Source organism: Herpailurus yagouaroundi, unplaced genomic scaffold (genome assembly GCF_014898765.1).
Source record: "Herpailurus yagouaroundi ecotype Mexico unplaced genomic scaffold, PumYag 139, whole genome shotgun sequence".
Classification (NCBI taxonomy): Eukaryota; Metazoa; Chordata; class Mammalia; order Carnivora; family Felidae; genus Herpailurus; species Herpailurus yagouaroundi.
In genome coordinates this window covers 35,250,201-35,263,065 of record NW_024412394.1, presented here as the reverse complement: position 1 = coordinate 35,263,065, position 12,865 = coordinate 35,250,201, and the positions used below count along the sequence as shown (strand labels likewise).

At 39.1% G+C, this 12,865-nt stretch overlaps 1 protein-coding gene across 1 annotated transcript in view; it reads right to left on the bottom strand.

Annotated features, from left to right (window-relative positions):
• The window catches only part of CD109 (CD109 molecule), a 148,098-nt gene that overhangs the window by 52,119 nt on the left and 83,114 nt on the right, over positions 1 to 12,865 (bottom strand). Inside the window, exons 11-15 of the mRNA XM_040474606.1 lie at positions 11,973 to 12,197; positions 11,016 to 11,117; positions 10,858 to 10,923; positions 9,560 to 9,736; positions 5,978 to 6,130 (exon numbers count right to left, since the gene is read on the bottom strand). Of these exons, the coding sequence (XP_040330540.1) occupies positions 5,978 to 6,130; positions 9,560 to 9,736; positions 10,858 to 10,923; positions 11,016 to 11,117; positions 11,973 to 12,197 (723 nt within the window). The remainder of the gene's footprint in view (positions 1 to 5,977; positions 6,131 to 9,559; positions 9,737 to 10,857; positions 10,924 to 11,015; positions 11,118 to 11,972; positions 12,198 to 12,865) is intronic.

Genomic DNA, 12,865 nt, shown 5'->3' with positions numbered 1-12,865 from the left:
TTAAACGTCCATCAACAGAAGAATGGATAAGCAAAATGTGGTATATACATCAAATAGAATATTATTTAGCCATAAGAAGAAATGAAGTTCAGATACATGCTACAACATGGATGAACCTTGAAAACATTAAGCTAAGTGAAATAAGGCAGACACAGAAGGAAAAAATTTTATATGATTCCTCTTATATGAAATGTCTAGACTAGGCAAGTTCATAAAGACAAGTAGATTAGAGGTGGCTGGGGCTGGGAATAGGGGGAAATGGGAGAATTATCACTTAATGGCTACAGAGTCTCTCTGGGGTAACAAAAAAGTTTTAGAAACAGACAGTGATGATCATTGTACAACATGAAAGTAATTAATGCCACTGAACTGTCTTTCAAAAATGGTTAAAATGGCAAATTTTATGTTACATACATTTCACCACAATAAAAAAAGTTAAGATATTATACAGTTTGGTAACTATTTCAACCTATCTCTCTTATTTACATTAGCATTAACTAGACAAATTAAGACAAAGGCAGGAATACAAATCATGAAAGAGTCTAAGTGCAAGTTTAAAAAACAACCATGTTTGGAGCCCCTCAGTGGCTCAGGTGACTGTCTGAATCTTGATTTCGTCTCAGGTCATGATCTCGTGGTTTCGTAAGTTCGAGCCCCGCATCAGGCTCTGCACAGGCCGTACAGAGCCTGCCTGGGATTCTCTCTCCCCCTCTTTCTCTGTCCCTTCCCCACTCACGCTGTCTCTGTCTCTCTTAAAATAAATAAATAAAACTTTTTTAAAAAAATTAAAAAAAAAAAACATTTAAAATCAAACACCTGGAGCACCTGGGTGGCTCAGTCGGTTAGGTGACTGATTTCAGCTCAGGTCATGATCTCGAGGTTTGTGGGTTCAAGCCCTGCATCAGGCTCTGTACTGACAGCTCAGAGCCTGGAGCCTGCTTCGGATTCTGTATATCCCTCTCTGTCTGTCCCTTCCCTATTCACACTCTGCCTCTCTCTGTCTCTCAAAAATGAATAAACGTTAAAAAAAAATTAAAATCAAACACCTGCATCCACTTTTTTTGCCACACTAACAACAACCGCAACTACATCCATGGTAAGCAAACACGGTGCTAGAACAGGCACTGAGAAGAAAACAACAGAAGGAGAAAACAGAAAATTTCATAATATCTCAACAAGCTGGCAAATACAACCAGTATATAGTCCAACTATAGACAATGGAGCCAGAGCCAGACATAATGGAGAGAAAAGATTTTAGTCCCAAGACTCAAACTCTGCTATAGGACACAAATGCATGCAAGTTCACCTTCCCCTGACACTCAGGCATGAATCAATGGAATTATCAAGAAGAAACATCTATCTCAAAAAGAAATCCTCGTTTTCTCACTGGCTCAACAAAAAGGCATTGCCAAGGCTGGAGCAAAGGCTGATGTCTGAAAATCATTTCTGGAATATCTAGCACACTTAAATTTTCCCAAAGTGTTCAAGAGTCTCTCAGCACCATGTATAAATTTAACAAGAACAAAAGAAACCAAAATGGTCTATTACCACAGGCTCCTGATGCCCTTCTCCAGAGCCAACTCTGAAGAAACAAGAAAAGCAAGTAGGAAACTTGGATGAGTGGTATGAGAAAAGCCTGAGAAGAGTAAAAGATAACTTTAACTGGTGTGTTGGGAGGAAGTGGGTGGCAGAAAGCTGCTAGAGGCTGTCTGGAGAAAAGATTTTTTAATTCTGCTCTTGCTTCTTTCCAGGAAGCAGCCTTGGGACAATCATTCCTTGCATTTTCACTGCCAAAATCAGCAGCTGCACCAGCAGCCTACACTGCCTGTGTAAGGGTCAGGAAGATAATACCAGGTCAGCACCTCTGCTTTCTGGTGGAGAAACTGAGGAAAACACGTGGACAGATCCATGGCCACAAGCACTCACTCTTCCTCTACACTCCAAACCCTAAAAGCTGGTGGATCATGACCCCAAAAAACTGCCTTTTCTTGGTGATGCTTTTCCCTAAGAGCTTAAAAGTGAAACATTGAATAAAAGCCAGCAGCACACAGGGAAGATCAAGAGTAGTTCTCTAGTCTCTGAAGCTTGACCCCTCCCCCTCTTTAAACTCACAAGACTTACACAGATTGGAATGGGGTGTTCATCCTTCCCCAATGGACAATATCAGAACAGCTGCCAAATCAACTACATCCAAAGAGTATGACTTCCATAAAAGACATCCAAATGGACAACACGTAACATTTGATGTGAAATATTGAAAAGGCCAGTTCAAGATTTTAAAATAAACATGGCAGATAGACATAAGGAGATAAAGGAAAATATTAGCAATATAAAACAAGAATGAAAGATAAGAACCCAATGAAAATAATATACATTAAAAATATAATAGCTGACATAAATAACCCAATATAAGAAATCAAAGGAGGATAGATACAACTGATAGATGATCAGGGAGCAGAGTCAACTGTGGAGCTCTCTCAAAGGAAAAAAGGAAAGTCAAAAAGATAGTGAACATAAAACAAAAAGCTAAGAGATATGGAGAATGGAAATAGACGTGCCAATCACTGAATAACAAGAGTCTCAGAAGAAGAGAAATGGAGAATGAAGAAATAAATGAAGAAATAACAGATGTAAATTTCCAGAATTAAAAAATGAAGGAAGAGCATAGACTGCAAGGGCAATCAATAATGACACTGAATTACAATCCTGTACAATCACAACATGGTCTGGGCAGGATTGGAGAAGAAGGTGGTAACAAGTGAAAGACAAAAGGGATGTGCAAGAAAATGAGAGCATACTGGGGCACCTGAGTGGCTCAGTTGGTTAGGCATCCGACTTCAGCTCAGCTCATGATCTCACCATTCCCAATTCGAGCCCCACATGAGGCTCTGTGCTGACACCTCAGAGCCTGGAGTCTGCTTTGGATTCAGTGTCTCCCTCTCTCTGCCCCTCCCCCACTCACACCTCTGTCTGTCTGTCTGTCTCTCTCTCTTTCTCTCTCAAAAATAAATAAACATTTAAAAAAATTAAAAAAATAAAATAAAATGAGAGCATGCGAAAAAATGCTCGTCTTGTCTGGTGAAGATGGAATTTTGATAGTCTTAAGAAATCAGCAAGAATAAATAGTAGTATGGTTCATGAGTTAAGGGCATCTGTCATAGGAACAAAAACAGAATGTATAACTTACAAACCAGAAGAACAAAATTTGATCTAACCCCTGGAAAAAATAAAAATAAAAAGAGGGAAGAAAAGTAATTGCATTTAAAAATATGATGGGGCGCCTGGGTGGCGCAGTCGGTTAAGCGTCCGACTTCAGCCAGGTCACGATCTCGCGGTCCGTGAGTTCGAGCCCCACGTCAGGCTCTGGGCTGATGGCTCAGAGCCTGGAGCCTGTTTCCGATTCTGTGTCTCCCTCTCTCTCTGCCCCTCCCCCGTTCATGCTCTGTCTCTCTCTGTCCCAAAAATAAATAAACGTTGAAAAAAAAAATTTTTTTTTTAAAAATAAAATAAAAATATGAAATAAAGTAGAAATAATTCCTAATTAAGACAAGAATTACCATACTTGTAAATGTGTTAAATAAGCTTATTAAAAGATATGGACTACCAGACATTAAAAACAAAAACAAAATATAATATAATAACATGCTACCTACAAGATAAACTTAAAGGAAAACTTATAAAAGCTTGAAAATAAAAAGGTAGAAAAATATGCCAGCAAGGTTGAACCAAAAGAAAGCTGGGATAACAATCTTTTGTTTTTTTAATGTTTATTTTTTTAGAGAGAGGGAGAGAGAGAGACAGAGTGCAAGCAGAGAGAGAAGGAGACACAGAATCCAAAGCAGGCTCCAGGCTCCAAGCTGTCAGCAGGGAGCCTGATGTGGGTCTCGAACTCTTGAACTGTGAGATTATGACCTGAGCCGAAGTTGGATGCTTAAATGACTGAGCCACCAAGGCGCCCCATGGGATAGCAATCTTATATATGACAAAATTTTATGTAAACATATTAAAAGATAGACAAAGAAACAAAGACAGAAACAGAGCACAAGCACTAGATAGGTGTGTGTGTGTGTGTGTGTGTGTGTGTGTGTGTGTGTGTGTATGTACATACACAGGGAAACAAAAATGAAATAATATACTTAAGATATTTAGAAAGCTAAAAAATGAGAGATATTACTAAATTCAGTTAAATCAAATCCAAAATGCTATAGACTTTTTAGAATAACATGAGTTTTTTAATATCAAGAGAAAAAAATGACCAATTTGTTTTAAATGAATCTTTTTTAAAAGGGATTGATAGGAATGCAAGCTGGTGCAGCCACTCTGGAAAACAATATGGAGGTTCCTCAAAAAACTAAAAATAGAAGTACCCTATGACCCAGCAATTACACTACTAGGCATTTATCCAAGGGATACAGGTGTGCTGTTTCGAAGGGACACATGCACCCCCCATGTTTATAGCAGCACTATCAAAAACAGCCAAAGTATGGAAAGAGCCCAAATGTCCATTGATGGATGAATGGATAAAGAAGATGTGCTATATATATATATATATATATATATACACAATGGAGTATTACTCGGCAATCAAAAAGAATGAAATCTTGCCATTTGCAACTACATTGATGGAACTGGAGGGTATTATGCTAAGTGAAATTAGTCAGTCAGAGAAAGACAAAAATCATATGACTTCACTCATATGAGGACTTTAAGAGACAAAACGGATGAACATAAGGGAAGGGAAACAAAAATAATATAAAAACAGGGAGGGGACAAAACAGAAGAGACTCATAAATATGGAGAACAAACTGAGGGTTACTGGAGGGAGGGGGGATGGGCTAAATGGGTAAGGGGCAGTAAGGAATCTGCTCCTGAAATCATTGTTGCATTATATGTTAACTAATTTGGATGTAAATTTAAAAAAATAAAAAATAAAACAAGTCAAAATAAATAAATACATAAATAATTTAAAAAATAAAGGGATTGAGAAAAATTACCTTTATAGGCTGAAAAAATATATAATTTTTCTCAAGATGACCAAATGAGCCTAAACATTTATATCTTTTTTTCCCATGTGTTGTTAATTACTATACTTAATCAATTAATTGACATAGGTTATACAATCTAGATCTCAACTAGCAATGGCTAGGGTATATCAAGGATATATACAAGAATACATCAAGAACTTACATATAAAAATGAACAACAATGAACTTACAAAGCAAAATTGATTAATGAATAAAGGATTAGTTTATGTAACTAATGTAACTAGAGGTTTACATATTTCTTGGTTTATAAGTGTTCTGCAAATTAACAGGATTTCACTCCTTCAATATACCACAAATAGTAAATTCAATAAGGCTGTAATTATATATAACCATTATGTATAACCAAAATAGAAAGTACTTCAAAATTATCGAAAGCTCTCTTCTCCAGGGTCATCCAGAATTATACAAGTCAATTTCCTAGTACTTTCTTGAGAGTCTTGAATTCAAATACAGTATGAAAATGAGGGAAAACTCTAGATGGCATCTCTCATGTAAGACAGCAAAGACACTGCACCACATAAGCCTCTTCCCAACACAACAACCAGAATGCAAATCCTTTTTATTTGGAAGCTTTACTCATTACTGACTGACACTTGAAGAGGAACCAATAAAATTTCCCTTAGATATTTGAAGTAATGCAATAAAGTTTCTTTTTTGCTCTTTTAGCATGTATTTTTAAAATTTTTTTTTCAACGTTTATTTATTTTTGGGACAGAAAGAGACAGAGCATGAACGGGGAAGGGGCAGAGAGAGAGGGAGACACAGAATCGGAAACAGGCTCCAGGCTCTGAGCCATCAGCCCAGAGCCTGACGCGGGGCTCGAACTCACGGACCGCGAGATCGTGACCTGGCTGAAGTCGGACGCTTAGCCGACTGCGCCACCCAGGCGCCCCTAGCATGTATTTTTATAATGAAAAAATAGCTATACTCACATTTTCCATTGTAATATCATTAGAGGCATTCATCAGATTCACGCTTTTGTCAACAGCCACAACCCCAACTATCGAGTCTGGCTGTGTCACAGAGATCCTAAGAGAGACTTTCTCAGATGGTGCAGCATGAGTTTTACTCCAAAACAGCTTTATCTAAGAAAGGGAGAAAACAGGATTGATTTATGTGACTTTTTTAAAGCATTACTTACATGTCTCACCAACAGCAGTTCAAAGGACTCAAAATCTAGCAGAGATTCTCCATTTGCCTTGACTCAGGGATCATTCTAAAACCATACATAAGCCTTCTCTGGGGGAAAGAATTTAAAAAAAAAAAAAAAAAACTTTACTCACAGTATTTGCAAGTAATAGAACTTCCCACAGTGGCATAAATCTGAATTTTCCTTCACTTCTCTAACTTTCCTCTTCCCTTTCTCCCACACCCCTCATCCCCCAGCCAATGCTAAAAAGAAGACAGCAGTGCCTGGCACACCTGGAGGAGGAACAGGAAAGAGCAAAGAAACTGGAGATGCCCACGTGCTGGTAACCTGAACTTAGAAGTGAGCCCAGGGAGAGGCCCCTTGGGGACTCACAGAACTACTTGGGTTGGGGACAAGGAGATGTCTTTCCAACTAAAGAGGTGATCAGACCAAACACTAGTTAGGCCCAATGCTCTGTGTCCCCATGGCTGCCTGAACTTCCTCTGTTCATTACATTCATCAAAGATGGCCCTAACTCATACTTCTTAATGAGCCTCAATCATCTCATCACAGCAAAACTGAATGGCTTTGTCATGAGGCCCCTTCATACTAAGAAGGCTCATCTTGTCTAGCTCTGTTTCAACATTCTACTGCTGCAGTGACTGTACTACCTGACCAAAACTGCCTTACTGTTCCCCTCGACTTGACTGAACAGGCTTCTTCCTGACCATAAGCCCCTGATTCTCCCTTTACTTACAGCATTTACTTTAGAAAAGTTGGAATTGTAAATTCTTTCTCTGTCCCTTTGAAATGTAAGGCTTCTCCCAGCCTCTTGCCACTTTTACAACCCAGGAATGTCTTTCCCAAGGACCTGGGAGCCAAGCCTTTGAAATGTAATCACCAAAAAAGAATCACTGATTGATCTCCCAAGGCTCTGTGGGAGGATAGGACCCTAACTTATACATTGACAGTTAGCAAACACAGATGGCCTAATCACATTACCAATCTCTTCTCAGTGTCCTCCAGTACTTTTCCACAAGCTCATTCACTGCTTAAAACTCTCCTGCCTTTGGAGCAACTGGGTGGCTCAGTCATTTAAGTGTATGACTTCAGGTCATGATCTCACAATTCGTGGGTTTGAGCTCTGCATTGGGCTCCACGCTGACAGTGTGGAACCTGCTTGGGATTCTCTCTCTCTCTCTGTCCCTCCCCCACTTATGCTTTCAATCAGTCAATCAATCAATCAATCAATCAATAACCTCTCCTGCCTTTTGTTTTTTTTTTTAATTTTTTTTTAAAGTTTATTTATTTTTGAGACAGAGAGAGACAGAGCATGAATGGGGGAGGGTCAGAGAGAGGGAGACACAGAATCTGAAACAGGCTCCAGGCTCTGAGCTGTCAGCACAGAGCCCGACGCGGGGCTCGAACTCACGGACCACGAGATCATGACCTGAGCCGAAGTCGGCCGCTTAACCGACTGAGCCACCCAGGTGCCCCCTGCCTTTTGTTTTAATGAAGTTGAATTCAATCTCTCTCCCCTATTGCAACAGTCTTGAATAAAGACTTGCCTGTTTAACTTGTCCAGTGAAATTTTTTATACATATACCCTTTATACCACTGTATCTAGTTTACTTTTAGTTTAAGTTTCCCCACGTATACCCAAAATGAAGGGGAGCAACATGTTCCAGCCTTGTACTTCTCACTCTTGACTCTGCGCCTCAGAGACCTTATGGCTTCCATGTACACTTACGAGTGGATGATTTCTAACCCTCCATCTCTTGTGCTTTCCACATCCCATCCAGTTCAGTCATTACCAAACATCCAAAAGACTCGTTAATTTTCCCTTGCTTAAATATATTCTATTTTCAAATTTGCAGTTTCTTTGTGAGTAATGGAATAAACATATAAAAAGTAGAGAAAGAGGGGCGCTTGGCTGGCTCAGTCAGTAGAACATGTGACTTTTGATCTCAGGGTTATATGTTTGAGCCCCACATTGGGTGTAGAGATTACCTAAAAATAAAAGTAGAGGGGCGCCTGGGTGGCTCAGTCGGTTAAGCGTCCGACTTCGGCTCAGGTCATGATCTCACGGTCCATGAGTTCGAGCCCCGTGTCGGGCTCTGTGCTGACAGCTCAGAGCCTGGAGCCTGCTTCAGATTCTGTGTCTCCCTCTCTCTCTAACCCTCCCCCATTCATGCTCTGTCTCTCCCTGCCTCAAAAATAAATAAAACGTTAAAAATAAAAGTAGAGAAAGATATATCTTTGCAAATATAGCTGAAATTATATTTCTTATCTTTCATATCTAAGAAATTTCTTGGAATTATGCTATTTATATACTCTGCTTCCTCAAAGCCAACAACCTCTTACACTAAACTTTTTTAAAACTTGGTCTCACTTTCAAAGATATATGCCTTAAGTCCAACTCCTATTTTAGAATTCATCTTTGTTACGGGATTAATGGAATCACTACAAGTCAAAATTTGCTCTCTAAAAATAACAGAGCATACCATTATCTTTGAAAAAACTTTCCATAAAGTGAAAAATAGAAGTCTGTATTCTATTTTGCCAAAATTAATTAACAACTGTCAACATAAGACATGTATGACTACTACAACCTCTCAGAAGTTTAACAAACTAAGCAAACAGAAATGCTATCAAAGAATTGTACTTGGCAAATCAATACTTTTAAACAATGATTATTTTGCCTAAAAAAACCTGAGAAGGCAGCAGCTCTCAGAACAATGGCTCATTTTATTATGCACTAGATGATTCAATTCCATCACGCACTCTTTCAGCCAGGTTACTTTTCAAAGTTGGGGTTCAAGGGGGCATCCCACACAAGCCATACACCTTAAGCTACAAAAATCCCTGGTGCTTTTGGAGACCAAACTCCACACAGATCTCCACATGCAAGGTAGCCAAGCGTCCTGTAAATCTGTCCCGGGTTAGATTCCAGACCCATGAAACGGATAAACCAAATCTGGGCTCTGCTTCCACATATCACTGCTGACGGCCTCGTTCCCTACACGCGCTTCATTTCACTCTCATGCCAGCATCAGCACCACACAAATTCTGTATTGTTGCTGGAAATGAATGCCAGAACAATATCGACCCCGCCATTTGAGAAATCCTGAAATAACTTCAAGAAATTGAGTTCAAGTCTTAAAGCCAAGAATCATAACTTACAAATAAGACCCACACTGCCCAGGAACTCCACATGTGAAAATCCATATGTGGTAATAATACTGAAGGGATTTAACCATAGTTCTAGAAGTAAGTATAAATTTCTAACCAATGTTATTTAATGATACTCTTCTAAAGAAATATTGCATTTCTCAGACTTCACCAGTATGAAGTTTTCTTCTCACATCATTACCTTAAATCTTACCTTATTTTTAAAAACAAGCTGAACAGGAATTTTTAGAACATCATTTATAATTTCTCCATCATCTTCAATATAATACACAATAATACAGGCTTTTGGAGCCCAAGAATTTTCTGGTGTTAAAGAGAAGGGTGTTGAATTTTGCTTGCCTACAGCCACCAACTGTCCCCTGGATATTACCTGAAAAGAGTAGCAGAAGAGTTTCATTTTATGCCAAAGCTAATGAGACTCTCAACTGCAGCTATATTTAACACAATTTTAACCATACACACAAACTGTTGACTTAAACCAACTTCAAAGCATTTTTCAGTGCAAGGAAACCTCCCTGACCAACAGAGAGAATATAAGCCAGGAAACAGAAAAGGATAAGATAAAGAAATAACTGACTGAGACATCAGTAGCTTCACAGTTAATTTATTTTTGAGTAGAGAATATAGAGCGCCACTGGGGAAAGCTGAATTAGAAAGATTCAAAGCTACGGGTAGCAATTTTTATTTTTTTGTTTTTCTCATACTTTATAATTTCCTACGATGAACTTATGTGGATTATCTCATAGAAACTTAAATTTTAAACATAATGCAAGATTTAATCACCCATCTTAAATTGGAAATGCAAATATAGGTGAAAAGAGAAAAAAGGATTTTGATTGCAATATAAAAAGGGCAGGCTAAAGGGTATGAGACTGAATTTTAAAAATTAGTGAGTTTAGTCTAGGGGCGTCAGGGTGGCTCAGTCGGTTAAGTGTCTGATTCTTGGTTTCGGCTCTGGTCATGACCTCATGATCTTTGAGTTCGAGCCCCCTGTTGGGCTCCACGCTGATGGCGCAGAGCCTGCTTGGGATTCTCTGTCTCTCCCTCTCTCTCTGCCTCTCCCTTGCTCACACACACTCTCTCTCTCTCTTTCTCTTTCTCTCTCTCTCAAAATAAAGAAATAAACTTTAAAAAATAAACATAAGGGGCGCCTGGGTGGCACAGTCGGTTAAGCGTCCAACTTCAGCCAGGTCACGATCTCGCGGTCCGTGAGTTCGAGCCCCACATCAGGCTCTGGGCTGATGGCTCAGAGCCTGGAGCCTGTTTCCGATTCTGTGTCTCCCTCTCTCTCTGCCCCTCCCCCGTTCATGCTCTGTCTCTCTCTGTCCCAAAAATAAATAAACGTTGAAAAAAAAAATTTAAAAGTAAATAAATAAATAAATAAAATAAACATAAAAATTAGTGAGTTTCGTATACACATAGGGAGACATAAGGTAGCTCATTTAAGATGATTCTATAAGAGATAATAAATTTAGATTCTCTATTGATTACCATATAGCTTAACTCCTTCCTTAGTGGCTTGTTGCCACTAACCACCAACTCAAAAGGTGATCCCACCTAGAAAAAAAAAAAAAATCTTAATTAATGAATACACATTAATGACAAAAGAGTACAATTATATTGTAATTAAAAGTGACTGCACCCATTACCTTTATATTTTCATCTCTTGTTTTTAGCTGGATGTATGCTTTACTGGGAGACTTAAACATACCATGAACTGCCATGCTACTCACACTGTTAAGAAAAGAGGCCTATAACAAAAGAAAAGGGAGCTATAAATTTTCATCCTTCGTAACACCCTGAGAAAAAATACTATCTGTTTTACAATTCCTGAAAGGCAAATGCACTTTTCCTTTTTTCTCTCGTAGGAAAAATCTGTTCCCCAGCCATTGGCTCTTCATCATTTTATAGCTTATACTGTAAAGAAAGTGCCAGCTTTAAAACACAGAAGAGGGTCTTCATCACCATGATCTAAGAGGAAAAAGCATAGTCCTAATTTATTTCAGAAACAAAAGCATATTATCAGGAAACTCTGTGAGAAGAGAGAACAAAATGAGAAAGAACTCCTTTCCTTCTCTCCACAACACACAGTCCATTTACAAGCAAGAAATCATACCAGCCCATGTGATCTACCAATAGTGTGAAACTCAAAGGGCCAAACGTGTGGCAGAACCAAGTAACGAAAAGAAGATATCAAGAATGGTTGGGGGTGGGGGGATCTCAGACGAGCCACTCTGAGAAGGAACTCAGCGAAAGAGTGTAGGTTTAAAAAAACATTTTCCTTTTTCATTTCAGCTTCTGCCAAAATACACTTCCAAATGATTGAAAACCAATCTAGGCTGGAATTTGGGGAGCTTCTTCATCATACCTTCAGATTGCTATATTTTACTGTGCTCTTCAGAATGAATTTATAAGGAAGCATTTCATCTACCCCTCACCCACTGTTATTAAATTACTTTTAACACTCCCCCATTTTTTAAAATAGAAACATGTGTCTACTTCCTACTTCCTGTGCACTTTGACCTCTAATAGGTTGAGTGCCTACCACGAGATTACAATTTTAATGATGTTGTTGCAGTAACATAATGATGAGAAACAGATGGCACCTCCAACTGTAGCTCATTGGAATCATCCAGGATTGGGAATTCAATTTTAAAGATTCCATTTTGAGGGACCGTATAATTTATGATCTGGACAGCTTCTAGTTCCTGGTTCCTGCTGCCCCATCTGCTCCAGTACTCGGAAGAGTTTTTCTGTGTTACTGTTATAACTACATTATTTCTTCTTTCTTCAAAAGTCAGTCGATTGCCATCAGCACGGGTTACCTTCACCTAATTGTCAAAACACAACAGTTTAAAAACGGGTAACAAGAAAAACAAAGAATTGAAGTTCAGTTGAATCTAGTTCCCATCTGTGCTACTCCCATGGAACTGAACTCTCAAAAACTGTTGGCAGTACCCTAACCTCCAGATGAAGCACTCTCTCTAGATAGCATCCAACACTACTGACCATTCCCTTCTTTGTTCCAACTGCCTTCTTTGTTCCAAAGCCCTCTTTTTGCATCCTCACAGTGTCCTTTTGGGTTCCTCCCTCCTTTCCCTAAATTGGGGAATTTGTCAAGGTCAAATTACCAGTTATCTGTGCTTCTCTTTTTCTCAAAGACCTCATCACTCTTACTGCTTTCCTCACCTTGCTCTGGAGCTCATACTCAAAACCTCCAAGTTCTACTTGCAGGAAATTTCTACTTGTATATCCCTGCCACCCCAAATTTAGCACATCTATAACTGAGCAACCATCTTGCCTCTTCTATTTTTGCTAACACCACAATTCTGCCGATTTAACATCTCTGGACTTCCCCCTCCCTCTTCCCACCTCCCAAATCCAATAAACACCGAGTCTTATACTTCTCTCTTGCATCCTCTCCGCTTGCACATCCATCCCCTTGAGGCTACTCGCCACCTCACTCCTGGGCTACAGCCATCCTCCTGCACATAGCCTG